At 41.4% G+C, this 13062-nt stretch overlaps 1 protein-coding gene across 1 annotated transcript; it reads right to left on the bottom strand.

Annotated features, from left to right (window-relative positions):
- Positions 1 to 177: 177 nt before the first annotated feature.
- Positions 178 to 12214, bottom strand: LOC115177797 (COMM domain-containing protein 1-like). Its single transcript, XM_029738765.1, has 3 exons — positions 12007 to 12214; positions 10900 to 11187; positions 178 to 364 (listed from the first exon to the last, which is right to left on the bottom strand). Exons 1-3 carry the CDS (start codon positions 12178 to 12180, stop codon positions 257 to 259), a joined length of 570 nt encoding a protein of 189 aa, XP_029594625.1. The 5' UTR covers positions 12181 to 12214; the 3' UTR covers positions 178 to 256.
- Between the last annotated feature and the right edge of the window lie 848 nt (positions 12215 to 13062).

Here is a 13062-nt window from a genome sequence, read left to right as displayed (position 1 = left end):
GAAATAAGGCCAATGTTAGATTCAACAGATAGGACTTACTGTAAGAAATTAGCTAGCCAATGTGTACAGTAAATAAAGGTATAAAGATACATCTATACAGCATATTTGTCCTGTCTGCTGTATGGCAGGCTAATGTTTTCTGTCCAAGTCATAGAAAGAAGGGAAAAGACAGAAATGTAAAGTACCAAAAAACCTTTTATTACAGAATGGGGAAAATCCTCTCTTTCTATCACTCACACACAAACACATTTAGACCCTAGCTTCGGTGTACGATGGTGTCGATGCTCTCCTGGATCTCAGCCATCTTCTTCAACACCTGGTTCACCTTCGCCTCGTCAAACTCCAGACACACAAAGTCTGAGTCCTGGAAGGAAAATGAGAATGGGGAAGAGTGAAAGGGATGGGGGAAGGAGAAGGGAAAGGTAAAATAGGGACAGTATACTAAGAACAAGACAACAGGCAGTAGAGCCTACTTCATGGATGATTGGTTGAGGGCTGAAGCTCAAATGACGTGACATCCGAAACATTGTGATAATAGGAACCTTTCAACTTTACTGCAGAGGGAGAAGTTCACATCAAGTCCTATTTTAAGGTCCAGGCTCTCAGACACAAAGTGGGAGCAAAGGTCAGATTAGGAACTTCTATAAACATCCATTGAATGACATCAAAGAGCTGTAAGAACTAGACTGTTATGCAGTGGTGCTAAAGAAGGGACCTGAGATCTAAGCCAGTTTATGACCTCCATTGAACCTTTTGAAAGCTTATTCAACACTTTGTGCTACAGGAAGAGGTGTGTGTGTGTGAAAATGGGGTTAAGAGAGGAAAGTTAAGAGAGGATCCTAGGATCAGGATGCGGTCCAGACACATTCAGTTAGGACCAAACACTTGTTCTTTCGCTTTCCAATGGACAACAAACTAAAAAGGACTAATGGAAATAAACATTCATGAATAAGCCATTATAAATGCTTCTACATTTTTTAAAAATATATATATTTTTTTATAAAGGTTTATAAATTATGCTTATCAAGAAAGTTATTTTTAACGTGTTACCAAGAAACTAATACAGTGGACAAAGATTTCAGAAGACTGTTAAGTGGTGTGTGCGATGACCTAGAGGTACAGGAAGCGTCACTTACTGACACAAATAAAAAGGCAACAGTTTGCCTAAATATAGCGACACTTTGCCTGTAGCACAGCCATGAGTTTTCCCCACTCATAACAGGGTCCCTTGAAACTCTCACTTTCATTCTCTCTTACCCTCTAAGGCATTTACAAAAAATTGCCTCCAATATCACTACTGAGAATGTGACCTTTAACCAGTGTGCCATCAAAGAGAGATGACGACAGACACATGGGATGAAGGACAAATGAGGGGAAAAGATGTTGACTGTTCAAGGACATCCATACCCCTTGAAGAGCTACTTGAGTCTTAACATGTTATGTGGCATCATGTTTAACTCATAATGGTCACAGTTAGGACTAGAATATGGAAGCTGATCCCAGAACAGTGAAGTAAGCCAGGAGAGCAACTATAGCACCTGCCCTTAAAGGAAAACTCCACCCTAAAAACGATATTTTGGTATTTTTCATTAGTCCATTATTGATATAGTCCCAAAATGGTTTGCATGTCAGCAATCAAGTTTTCAAAATATATAACTTGCATCACACCAGTTGTATTTTGAAAGTTATACATCTTGAAAAGTTGGTTGCTGACATGCAAAACATTTTGGGATATTTGAGTCAGAGTATATTTTCAAATGAGTCGCAGTGTACACAGACCATGTGCAGATCGTGTGATTGGCCCATCTACTCATCCATTTCTATGATGTGTAGCATCTTTATTACACGCCACTGAAACATTTATGAACGTCCCTGGGTGGCCACAATAGGACACAAGATCCTCCATCTGTCCATGTCTTTGTTAGTCTGATTGTTCCCGAGAGTGGACATCACTACACAAGGGCCCTATCACCGCCCTTAAAGAACGGTTGCCTGGTTACTGGCTACCGCTGCCCTATTTCTTTCCACCGTCATTTGTTTGATTGAAGCACAGGGTTTGAAGTGTGTCTGTTGCCCGGGACAATTCAGTGTTCATTTTGGATGGCAAGAGAGGACCCTCTTGAAGCTGTCCATCCACCTCGGCTTAATGGAATGCCATGCGCATTGTTCAACTGTCACTCAAGTCTATAAAACACAAACGTTGTGGCTTAGTGAATCCAGGCTGCATCACATCCGGGCGTGATTGGGAGTCCCGTAGGGCAGCGCACAACTGGCCCAGCGTCATCCGGGTTCAGCTGGTGTAGGCCGTCATTGTAAATAAGAATTTGTTCTTAACTGACTTGGCTAGTTAAATGGTTAAATAAATAAAATAAAAGTGAGTAGGACTTGATAGATGACGTTACTCTAATCTCCTTGCATAGGCTGAAAGACTCTTTGCATAGGCTTGCTCTGAACACCTATAATAATTTACTTTTTTAGGCTGCAAAACAGTTACTGTATAAGTGCTCATTAGCCTCAATACCATTACATTTAGTGTTTAGCCAACTTGTTTAGCCTACTAAATTGTCAACTAAGTACCGTATGAGGCACACCTCAATCCTAATCTTCCTCTACTTTCAGGTGAAAAAAAGGTAGTAAATTCATAGTGACAGCAACTGAATTTATGTAAAACTCCTCTCATACAACAGCACAGTAGAGACTTCAACTAAGTGGTGTCTTGTCTTCAAGGGCGTGCTGCTCTGCTGGCCTCATTCTCCGTACCAGGGGAGCGGCAGACTGTCACAGATCTGAGGGAAATGGCACCGGAGCGACTGCTGACACCAGTAGCACCGGCAACTGATCACCTGTACACGTTCTCAATGGGCTTGACCCCACAGTGACCCACATCCACACAGTGCCACATGCCCATTTGGCTGGACATGACAAAACACAGGTAACCAAGTGTGTATATATTCATTAGTGTACAACGTAGCAAACATTTTCAAATCAAATTTTATTTGTCACATGCGCCAAATACAATAGGTGTAGACCTTACAGTGAAATGCTTAGTTTCAAGCCCTTAACCAACAATGCAGATTTAAGAAAATACATTTTAAAAAGTGAGAGATAAGGAAAAACAAATAATTAAAGAGCAGCAGTAAATAACAATAGAGGGGCTATATACAGGGGGTACCGGTACAGAGTCAATGTCTGTGTGCTGGGGCACAGGTGTCGAGGAAATATATACAGTTGAAGTCAGAAGTTTACATACACCTTAGCCAAATACATTTAAACTCAGTTTCACACAATTCCTGACGTTTAATCCTAGTAAAAATTCCCTGTCTTAGGTCAGTTAGGATCACCACTTTATTTTAACAATGTGAGATGTCAGAATAATAGTGGATCATTATTTCTTTCAGCTTTTATTTCTTTCATCACATTCCCAGTGGGTCAAGTAAACTTGGGTCAAACGTTCCACAATCTTGGGTCAAACCTTCCAACAATAAGTTGGGTGAATTTTGACCCATTTCTCCTGACAGAGCTGGTGTAACTGAGTCAGGTTTGTAGGCCTCCTTGCTCGCACATGCTTTTTCAGTTCTGCCCACAAAGTTTCTATGGGATTGAGGTCAGGGCTTTGTGATGGCCACTCCAATACCTTGACTTTGTTGTCCTTAAGCCATTTTGCCACAACTTTGGAAGTATGCTTGGGGTCATTGTCCATTTGGAAGACCCATTTGCGACCAAGCTTTAACTTCCTGACTGATGTCTTGAGATGTTGCTTCAATATATCCACATAATTTTCCGTCCTCATGATGCCATCTATTTTGTAAAGTGCATCAGTCCCTCCTGCAGCAAAGCACCCCCACAACATGATGCTTCATCTGACCACTTTTTTATAGACCGAGTCACTGGTGCTTCCTGCTTTAATTTTTGCTTGTAAACAGGAGTCGGGAGGATATAATTATGGTCAGATTTGCCAAATGGAGGGCGAGCTTTGTACGCGTCTCTGTGTGTAGAGTAAAGGTGGTCTAGAATTTTTTTCCCTCTGGTTGTACATTTAACATGCTAGTAGAAATGAGGTAAAACAGATTTACGTTTCCCTGCATTTAAAGTCCCTGGCCACTAGGAGCGCCGCCTCTGGATGAGCATTTTCCTGTTTGCTAATGGCGGTATACAGCTCAATGAACGTGGTTTTAGTGTCAGCATCGCTCTGTGGTGGTATGTAGACAGCTACAAAAAAATACAGATAAACTCTCTAGGTAGATGGTGTGGTCTACGGCTTATCATGAGATACTCTACCTCAGGCGAGCAAAACCTCAAGACTTCCTTAGATATCATGCACCAGCTGGGCCTGGTTGGGTGTCTGTAGTAGTATATCCATCCGTCCGACTCGTTGAAGAACTCTTTGTCCAGTTTCAGGTGAACAATCGCAGTTCTGATGTCCAGAAGCTCTTTTTGGTCACAAGAGACGGTAGCAGCAACATTATGTACAAAACAAGTTACGAACAAGGCAAAAAGAAAATGCCGATAAGATGGCAGGCCTCACCTCCAGCGCCATCGTGTACAGAACAAGCATTTCTAATTGGAATAGTTCAGGTAGGTCCTGTTTGGTTACTGGTGAAGACATTCCTGATACTGTATGTTGAATGATACAAGTGTTTATCCTGTTTGGTTAAGTATGTGCTGTTATGCTAGCCATGTGCGGAGGGAAAATGCATTGAGAGAACTACGTTGCAAACCATTGATGCACTCTAAAAGTGTTTAAGTTCTCTGAGAGAGCATTAATAGTATGCATGCGTTTATGTTGCGCCTACACACTGTTAACAGCACAATAAACAGAATGATATGCTATATAGGCCTACACAGCATACCTGGCACAATTAACCGAGACAATGGTTTGCTAAACACTGACAGGCGACTGTAACATTTGTAATACAAAAGGACTCATAGAAGACACTGAGTACAAACTGTCATTTTAGACACACTACAGGTCAACCAAAAGACAACAGTAGGCCTATCCAAATCTATATTCCATCACCATTGTGTGCATAGCCACTCCTTACGTCTGAATACAGTCGTTTCTCAAGTTGGGCTGTGTCTCAAGTCAGGCAATCTATTCCTTATATAGTGAACTATTTTTGAGAGCCATAGGCTCTGATCAAAAGTAGTGCGCGATATAGGGAATACAGGGCCATTTGGGATGCAAACAGAGTTAGAATGCTGACTCACTGTTGCTACACCCATTCGTTTCTTCCGTATTGGAGGCACCTATGAGTCTACCGGATCTGTCATCATATATTAGAGATCTCATTTAATGCACTCAAAGGGGCACGCTAATGTATTTGTTTACTGGAAAAACAATAACAAGACATGAGATAACGAGAGCGCTAGCCAAAACGGAGCCGAGGCTTATCGTGAGATATGATATCCAAACCTGGTCGCAGAGCATTTCTTATTATTCTGTATGGAAATCCGATACACTCCCATTTGGTATGATATGTTACGTTTTGTATGGTACGTATTCATTTGTGGGTGTCCATCACCCATTTCGTATGATATGTTACGAATTACAATTCGTATTATGTTACAAATTTGCTAAACGTACAATATGTTACAAATTTGTAAACGTACAATGTGTTAAGAATTCGCAAAACGTATGATATGTTACGAATTCTAGCAAGGTGGCTAACATTTGCTCACGTTAGCTAGGCTAGCGGTTAGGGTTAAGTTTAAGAGTTAGGTTAAAGGGCTAAGGGTAGGGTTAGGGGAAGGGTTAGCTAACATGCAAAGTAGTTGCAAAGTAGCTAATTAGCTAAAATTGGTCGTGATGAGATTCTTATGGAACCATCGGTCTTATGTAACCATACCAAACGTAACATATCATACTATTTTGAGTGGGCCAGATTTACATTTACTATGCTAAGGCTAGTCTATGAGACCAGGCTGGATACCCTGGGAATACAAGTGTGCTCCCATTACTGTTATCGAGAGACAACAAACAGAAGAATGATGGGAGAGAAGACAAGCAGAAATAAATGTAATTTAAGATTTCACTGTGCAGTCCTGTGAGAAATCACCTGTGTGGAGAGAAGAATTGGTCATGCCTTCTATGTTTGCCAATGACTTACATGTAGGTAAACACATTGACATGTAAGAACAGTTATAAGCCAACATCCTGAGAAAATAGGACAGGGAGATAATGTGTAATAAGCAATCATCCTCTTCTTCCCATTTCTTTTGACTCTCCACCCTCCAATTAAAGACAGCTAATGTTACATGCCAGCTCTCATCTATAGGCAGGAATTAGAATGCTTCATACCTATCATATTTCTGCACTTTCCTAACTCTTGAAATTGTCACACACACACACACAGAACAAACCTTCCCTTTTGACACTTTGGTCAAAAACAAATTTGGTCATAGGGATTCAATCAACATTCTTTCTGCCTGATATTGTTAGTGCATTATGTCTGACTTCACAAGGTAATGGAGGTTGGGTTGCTGTGGGTAAAGGCAACGCCTAACGACAGAGACAAACGATCCAAGCTCGTCTTGTAAATCAAACGTCAACTGGGAGCGCCTCAACTCCACAGATCACTGGTGCAAAACACTGTCTGCCAAATGTAATGCACTAATGCTTAGGCTGTCATCCAGATGAAAAGAAAACACCTGGATGGGCTTAGTTAATGGTGTTCAGTAGGACAAAATGTTTTACCATGTGAAAATCATGTGTTCTTATTGGACGAGCACCTCCATTTTGAAATGTTTCATAACGTTTCGTGGCTACAGAACAGGAACATGTGCTATATGAAATGTAAAGCTGTGGAAACTACACCCTCATACATTACCCACATACAGCCAGTTTAGTTCTGGAGCTCTGAGAATTCAATAGAAATGTACAGCATGTACTGTGGTCATACTCAAAGGGGAGAGCACAGCCATCAGTGGTGCTAGTGGTGCTGGGAGCGCTTCTCTCAGCTTCTCTCAGCTAAGTAAAGAGATCCATTGAACAACAACATCAGGGGACTTCCCTTTAACCAACAGAATTGGTTTACTATTTCACAGCGCCTGATAAACAGTCAGTTGCTGAGAATCGTATGCGTGGGTAGGATAGAGGATGTTTTAACCACAAATCACTGGGCAAATTATAAAAAGGGGGATAACAAGTCAGTTGTACAACTGAATGTGTCTTTCGCATTAACCCAACCCCTCTGAATCAGAGAGGTGCGGAGGGTTGCCTTAAAAATCGACCTCCACGTCCTCGGTGCCCGGGGAACAGCGGGTTAACTGCTTTGCTCAGGGGCAGAAATACAGATTTTTGACCATGTCAGCTCGAGGATTCGATCCAGCAATCTTTCGATTACTGACCCAATTACAAACTGTTACAGAACTAAATTGGCCTCCTTATCTGAAAACCTGTACTGCATAATTCAGACTCGTGCAACTGTTTGATTTATAGATGAGGGGCGACTAACCTGTAGAAACATTGCATGTGACCTTGCTAATCTTACTCCACACAGACTACCAATGGTCTGTTGGCCTCTAGTTTGCATGCTGTAAATGTTACAACTGTGCTACTAGATTTCAAAGTGAAGTTACTGATTTATCATGTTATTGTAAAAGTACACACATTTGAATTCTTAGGTAAAGTTCTCGCAAACGGAAAATAGTCTCTCCCACTGCCAAATCAAAATGTCAACAGACCACTTCTATTCACCCTAGTACAAATGATGTCTTCATGAATCAGCTTTGAATCTGCTTTAGTATCCATGAGAAGGCACAATGACAGTGGTTACAGCAAGGAAGTGATTGGGTCAGATTAGATCTTTTTGACCCCAGATAAAAGCTGAAGGAGACACCACCCAGCCCATTATTAGGCTATACCAAGTTTATTTCAATAAGTGGGAGTGGAAGCTGTGCTCCATTTTAGCTGAAGTCTATGGGGAGCTACCGATTCAGAGTAAATAGGCCTGTGTTGAATGAAAGTGGGCCACTCCGGTCTATTAGAAGATGAGACATGCAAAAGGAATAGGAAGCCATTTGAAATGTTGTCTTGATTGTATTCTGTATGGTTCATATACATTTTCCTGTTAAATTAGGTCATTTCTGGGCAATATTTCTGCCGGACCCCTTTTGGTTCTAGAGCACCCTCCGAAGCAAAAGTTCTGTATAGCCTTTTTAAGCAGTTGACTCTAGACCAGGGCTGCCCAACCCTCTTCCTGGAAATCTACCGTCCTGTGGGTTTTCAGTCTAACCCTAATTTAACACAGGACAGTAGATCTCCAGGAAGAGGGTTGGGCAGCCCTGCTCTAGAGAGTCAAGGCTATAGAAGCATTAGTGGAACAAACTAACCCACCAACCAACCAACCATAGGATGGATGTAGCTCAGTCGTGCAGATAAGATGTCGGCCAATAGCTGGAATAGAGTCAGGTTGGTGCTTTGGCCATTGGTGACTAAGATGAGGAAAGGTGTGGGGCAAGCTGATCCCAGACCTGTAACCTCCGTGGTGGTGGCTTCAGCTGGGGTCTGTCAGTTGACTTGTAGTGCATTCCAAATGGCACCCTATTCCCTCTGGCCAAAAGTAACACCCTATAGGGAATAGGGTGCCATTTGGGCCACACACTTCAAAATATTTTCTCCCCTCTCAGACACTCTACGGAATATCCATGTGGATATCTGGGCAGTGGCATCCATAGCGGCTTTACAAACCAAATAAGGGAAAATATTTTTCCTTCTGATCTATGACCAAACCATAGCCAATCAACATTTGGCATATAGCTTATAGATACAGTTGAAGTCGGAAGTTTACATACACTTAGGTTGGAGTCATTAAAACTCGTTTTTCAACCATTCCACAATTTTCTTGTTAACAAACTATAGTGTTGGCTAGTCGGTTAGGACATCTACTTTGTGCATGACACAATTAACTTTTCCAACAATTGTTTACAGACAGATTATTTCACTTATAATTCACTGTATCACAATTCCAGTGGGTTAGAAGTTTACATACACTAAGTTGACTGTGCCTTAAACAGCTTGGAAAATTCCAGAAAATGATGTCATGGCTTTAGAAGCTTCTGATAGGCTAATTGACATCATTTTAGTCAATTGGAGGTGTACCTATGGATGTATTTCAAGGCCTACCTTCAAACTCCGTGCCTCTTTGTTTGACATCATGGGAAAATCAAAAGAAATCAGCCAAGACCTCAGAATTTTTGTTGATCTCCACAAGTCTGGTTCATCCTTGGGAGCAATTTCCAAATGCCTGAAGATACCACGTTCATCTGTACAAGCAATAGTACACAAGTATAAACACCATGCGACCACGCGTTCGTCATACTACTCAGGAAGGAGACACGTTCTGTCTCCTAGAGATAAATGTACTTTGGTGCGAAAAGTGCAAATCAATCCCATAACAACAGTAAAGGACCTTGTGAAGACGCTGGAGGAAACAGGTACAAAAGTATCTATATCCACAGTAAAACAAGTCCTATATCGACACAACCTGAAAGGCCGCTCAGCAAGGAAGAAGCCGCTGCTCCAAAACCTCCATAAAAAAGCCAGACTACGGTTTGCAACTGCACATGGGGACAAAGATCGTAGTTTTTGGAGAAATGTCCTCTGGTCTGATGAAACAAAAATAGAACCGTTTGGCCATAATGACCATCGTTATGTTTGGAGGAAAAAGGGGGAGGCTTGCAAGCTGAAGAACACCATCCCGACCGTGAAGCACAGGGTGGCAGCATCATGTTGTGGGGGGTGCTTTGCTGCAGGACGGACTGGTGCACTTCACAAAATAGATGGCACCATGAAGGAGGAAAATTATGTGGATATATTGAAGCAACATCTCAAGACATCAGTCAGGAAGTTAAAGCTTGGTCGCAAATGGGTCTTCCAAATGGACAATGACCCCAAGCATACTTGCAAAATGGCTTAAGGACAACAAAGTCAAGGTATTGGAGTGGCCATCACAAAGCCCTGACCTCAATCCCATAGAAACTTTGTGGGCAGAACTGAAAAAGCGTGTGCGAGCAAGGAGGCCTACAAACCTGACTCAGTTACATCAGCTCTGTCAGGAGGAATGGACCAAAATTCACCCAACTTATTGTGGGAAGCTTGTGGAAGGCTACCTGAAACATTTGACCCAAGTTAAACAATTTAAAGGCAGTGCTACCAAATACTAATTGAGTGTATGTAAACTTCTGACCCACTGGGAATGTGATGAAAGAAATAAAATCTGAAATCATTCTCTACTATTATTCTGACATTTCACATTCTTAAAATAAAGTGGTGATCCTAACTGATCTAAGACAGGGAATTTTTACTAAGATTAAATGTCAGGAATTGTGAAAAACTGAGTTAAATGTATTTGGCTAAGGTGTATGTAAACTTCCGACCTCAACTGTATATGTTAGGTTGAGGACTGACAGGTTAGAGGCAGACTAGTATATGTAGTGCTGGTACATCAGACACTATGACAATGTAATAAATATACTGCTAAAGCAGGAAAGAGGAAGGTGAGAACAAAGTCACTGATGAGTTCTGAATGACATGTGCTCTTTAGCTTCCTCATAGTTTGCATAGTCCTACATTATATTGAAATTAGATTTCTTAGAGGTTCAACCCGGTGGCCCGGGTGGGTGGATATTTAACTTTAGGACTAATTAGATGGTTTAAAATCAAAATAAGCAAATTCCACCCACCTGGGGCACATTATGGAACAAGTCCAGAGCAGAAAGCCTGTTGATTTCCATAATTTACTATGTCTGAAAGAACAATTTGGGAATCAAAAGATATAACATTGGTCTAATTGCAGGCAGCCATGTAATGTGCTTGTACAGTCAGCGTGACTGGTATTTTATATTGTGGGCCTTTTCCTCTCCCCCCACCCCTATTTCAACTCCCCTTTCCTCTCTCACCTCTCCAGCCCTGCCCAGTTCCAGCTCCACCAGGGCCACGGGAATGTTGGCGGCCCCCCCTCTGCTGGCTGAGGTCTGGAGGTCCACCCTCCAGGTGAGGCTCTTCAGGCCGGGCTCCCAGCGGCTCTGGCCCAGCAGGCTCTCCCTTACCCGGGCCCAATGGCTCTTCCAGAACCGGGAGAGGGCGGCCGCCTGCTCGGCGCTCACACCCCCCTTTCCCTGCTTCCTGGTCTGGGCAGTCAGGAAGGCTTCCAGCTGGGCGTGGTCCATGTTAGCAGCGGCGATGGACTGAGAGGGGGAGAAGAAAACAAGCAGAGATTTGTTAGTCTAACAAAGAGGTTGATGTTTTTCTAGTTGTATTATCTTGGCCTGGTCAAGACAGAAATGTAGACACAATGTCATCTCCACATCAAGTTGCTACCATGTTGTTTTGTTGCTACCATGCGGTGTTGCTGCCTTGCTATGTTGTTGTCTTAGGTTTCTCTTTATGTAGTGTTGTGTTGTCTCTTGTGATGTGTTTCGTCCTATATTTATATTTTATTTATTATCCCAGCCCCCGTCCCGGCAGGAGGCCTTTTGCATTTTTGGTAGGCCGTCATTGTAAATAAGAATGTTCTTAACTGACTTGCCTAGTTACATAAACGTTAAATAAAAAATAAATAAAAAAACAAGGACATTGAAGGGAAGTTGACATGTGTTTACAAAGGTGTTCTAGTGCTGCCATCTAGTGACATGTAAATCTCAGCCTGTAGGGAAGACAAACTTATCATTGAAAACTACCGTTGTCAAAATGAATGAAGTTGTCAACATGAATGAATCCACACACCCTATCCTAGCAATTTATTTACAATGCCACTTGTACAAATTAAATTAACTGATTGAGCTGAAAGCTTTGTTTTGGTAAGATTTTACAGACAATTAAAGAAAAACAATAGAGAAACAGGTTTCATGCATATGGGCTGCAGGACGAGGTTGAGCATTTGAAACATGTAACTATTTGCTACCTATTGCCTATCCCCATAATAACGTAGCTAGTTACGTTTCTCAAGTCAATCAACACAAGAGGAATCAGGTGAGAATGATGTCCAAATGCAAAGTTGACAATACCTTTAAAAGACCTTTCATCTTTTCATACATCGCGCGAAACTCCTCCTGCGTTAAATCTGGATAAAGTTCATTTTTCAAAAGTTCCTCTGTTATTTCAGCATTATTATAATACACTATTTGTGCTATTCCATTCAGCAAACCGTTCAAAGATTTCGTTGTTTCGACGTCCGCCATGTTTCAGCCCCACGGGTCACGTGACTCCTGTCATGCGTATGCCCGCTCATTGGTTGTTTTTCTCACCATACTCACCCGCATCAATCGCTGATTGGCCTACATATCCTCGAAAACCCATATATACACACACACACACACACACCAATCATCGTTGAAAGCGACTTGAGGTTGATAAAAAAAAAGTAGTCTTATATAATTAATGCTCAAAATATAGCATAGTTGAAAACAGTATTTCTTTATGGACTTTGTAAACCTTTGACAAACTAAATAGAACATGACAAGTATGTTAATTGTTGAACAGTCTCAAAATCAGTCTTTAATGTTTATTTATTTAAAAAAAGATCTATATATTTAACTAGGCAAGTCAGTTAAGAACAAATTCTTATTTTCAATGACGGCCTAGGAACAGTGGGTTAACTGCCTTGTTAACATCAATAATACAGTGGTGAAGTCTTGAAATGAGAGAATGAAAAACATAGTAGCGTCAAGTTACAAATTGCGCCACTGCACGTGTTTGCTGCATTTTGTGTAGCTACGTACAGTTTTGCATTGTGTACGTAAGGTATAAATTAGGTTTAAGACAATTGCATTAGGTTAGTCTTAATTACTGTACTTAGTTATACACTACTGTACTATTACTATACGGCATCTCCCATCCAGAATTAACCCCTTTAAATTAATAATATATAGTCATTGATTCTTGAAGAATATAAGTTAGAAATGCCTCATGAGCTTTGTTCAATACACACTGTAATATACCATACAATAAATGTGGTACTTTCTGTTTCATGTCCTCAATTCTCAGCCTCCTAGCTTAAGCCCTACCAGAATAATACCCGTAAAAACACTCACTAGAAGGACACAGAATAGGCACGGCAAGAA

The sequence above is a fragment of the Salmo trutta genome, chromosome 38 (assembly GCF_901001165.1).
Source record: "Salmo trutta chromosome 38, fSalTru1.1, whole genome shotgun sequence".
NCBI lineage: Eukaryota > Metazoa > Chordata > Actinopteri > Salmoniformes > Salmonidae > Salmo > Salmo trutta.
This window is presented reverse-complemented; position numbering and strand designations above follow the sequence as displayed.

Excerpts from the sequence above, each read along its gene's own strand:
- LOC115177797 (XM_029738765.1), bottom strand. The coding sequence starts at position 12,180 with ATGGCGGACGTCGAAACAACGAAATCTTTGAACGGTTTGCTGAATGGA. Across the intron at positions 11,188-12,006 it reads AGATGAAAGGTCTTTTAAAG|TCCATCGCCGCTGCTAACAT; the intron begins GTATTGTCAACT and ends TCCCCCTCTCAG. Across the intron at positions 365-10,899 it reads AACTGGGCAGGGCTGGAGAG|GACTCAGACTTTGTGTGTCT; the intron begins GTGAGAGAGGAA and ends TTTTCCTTCCAG.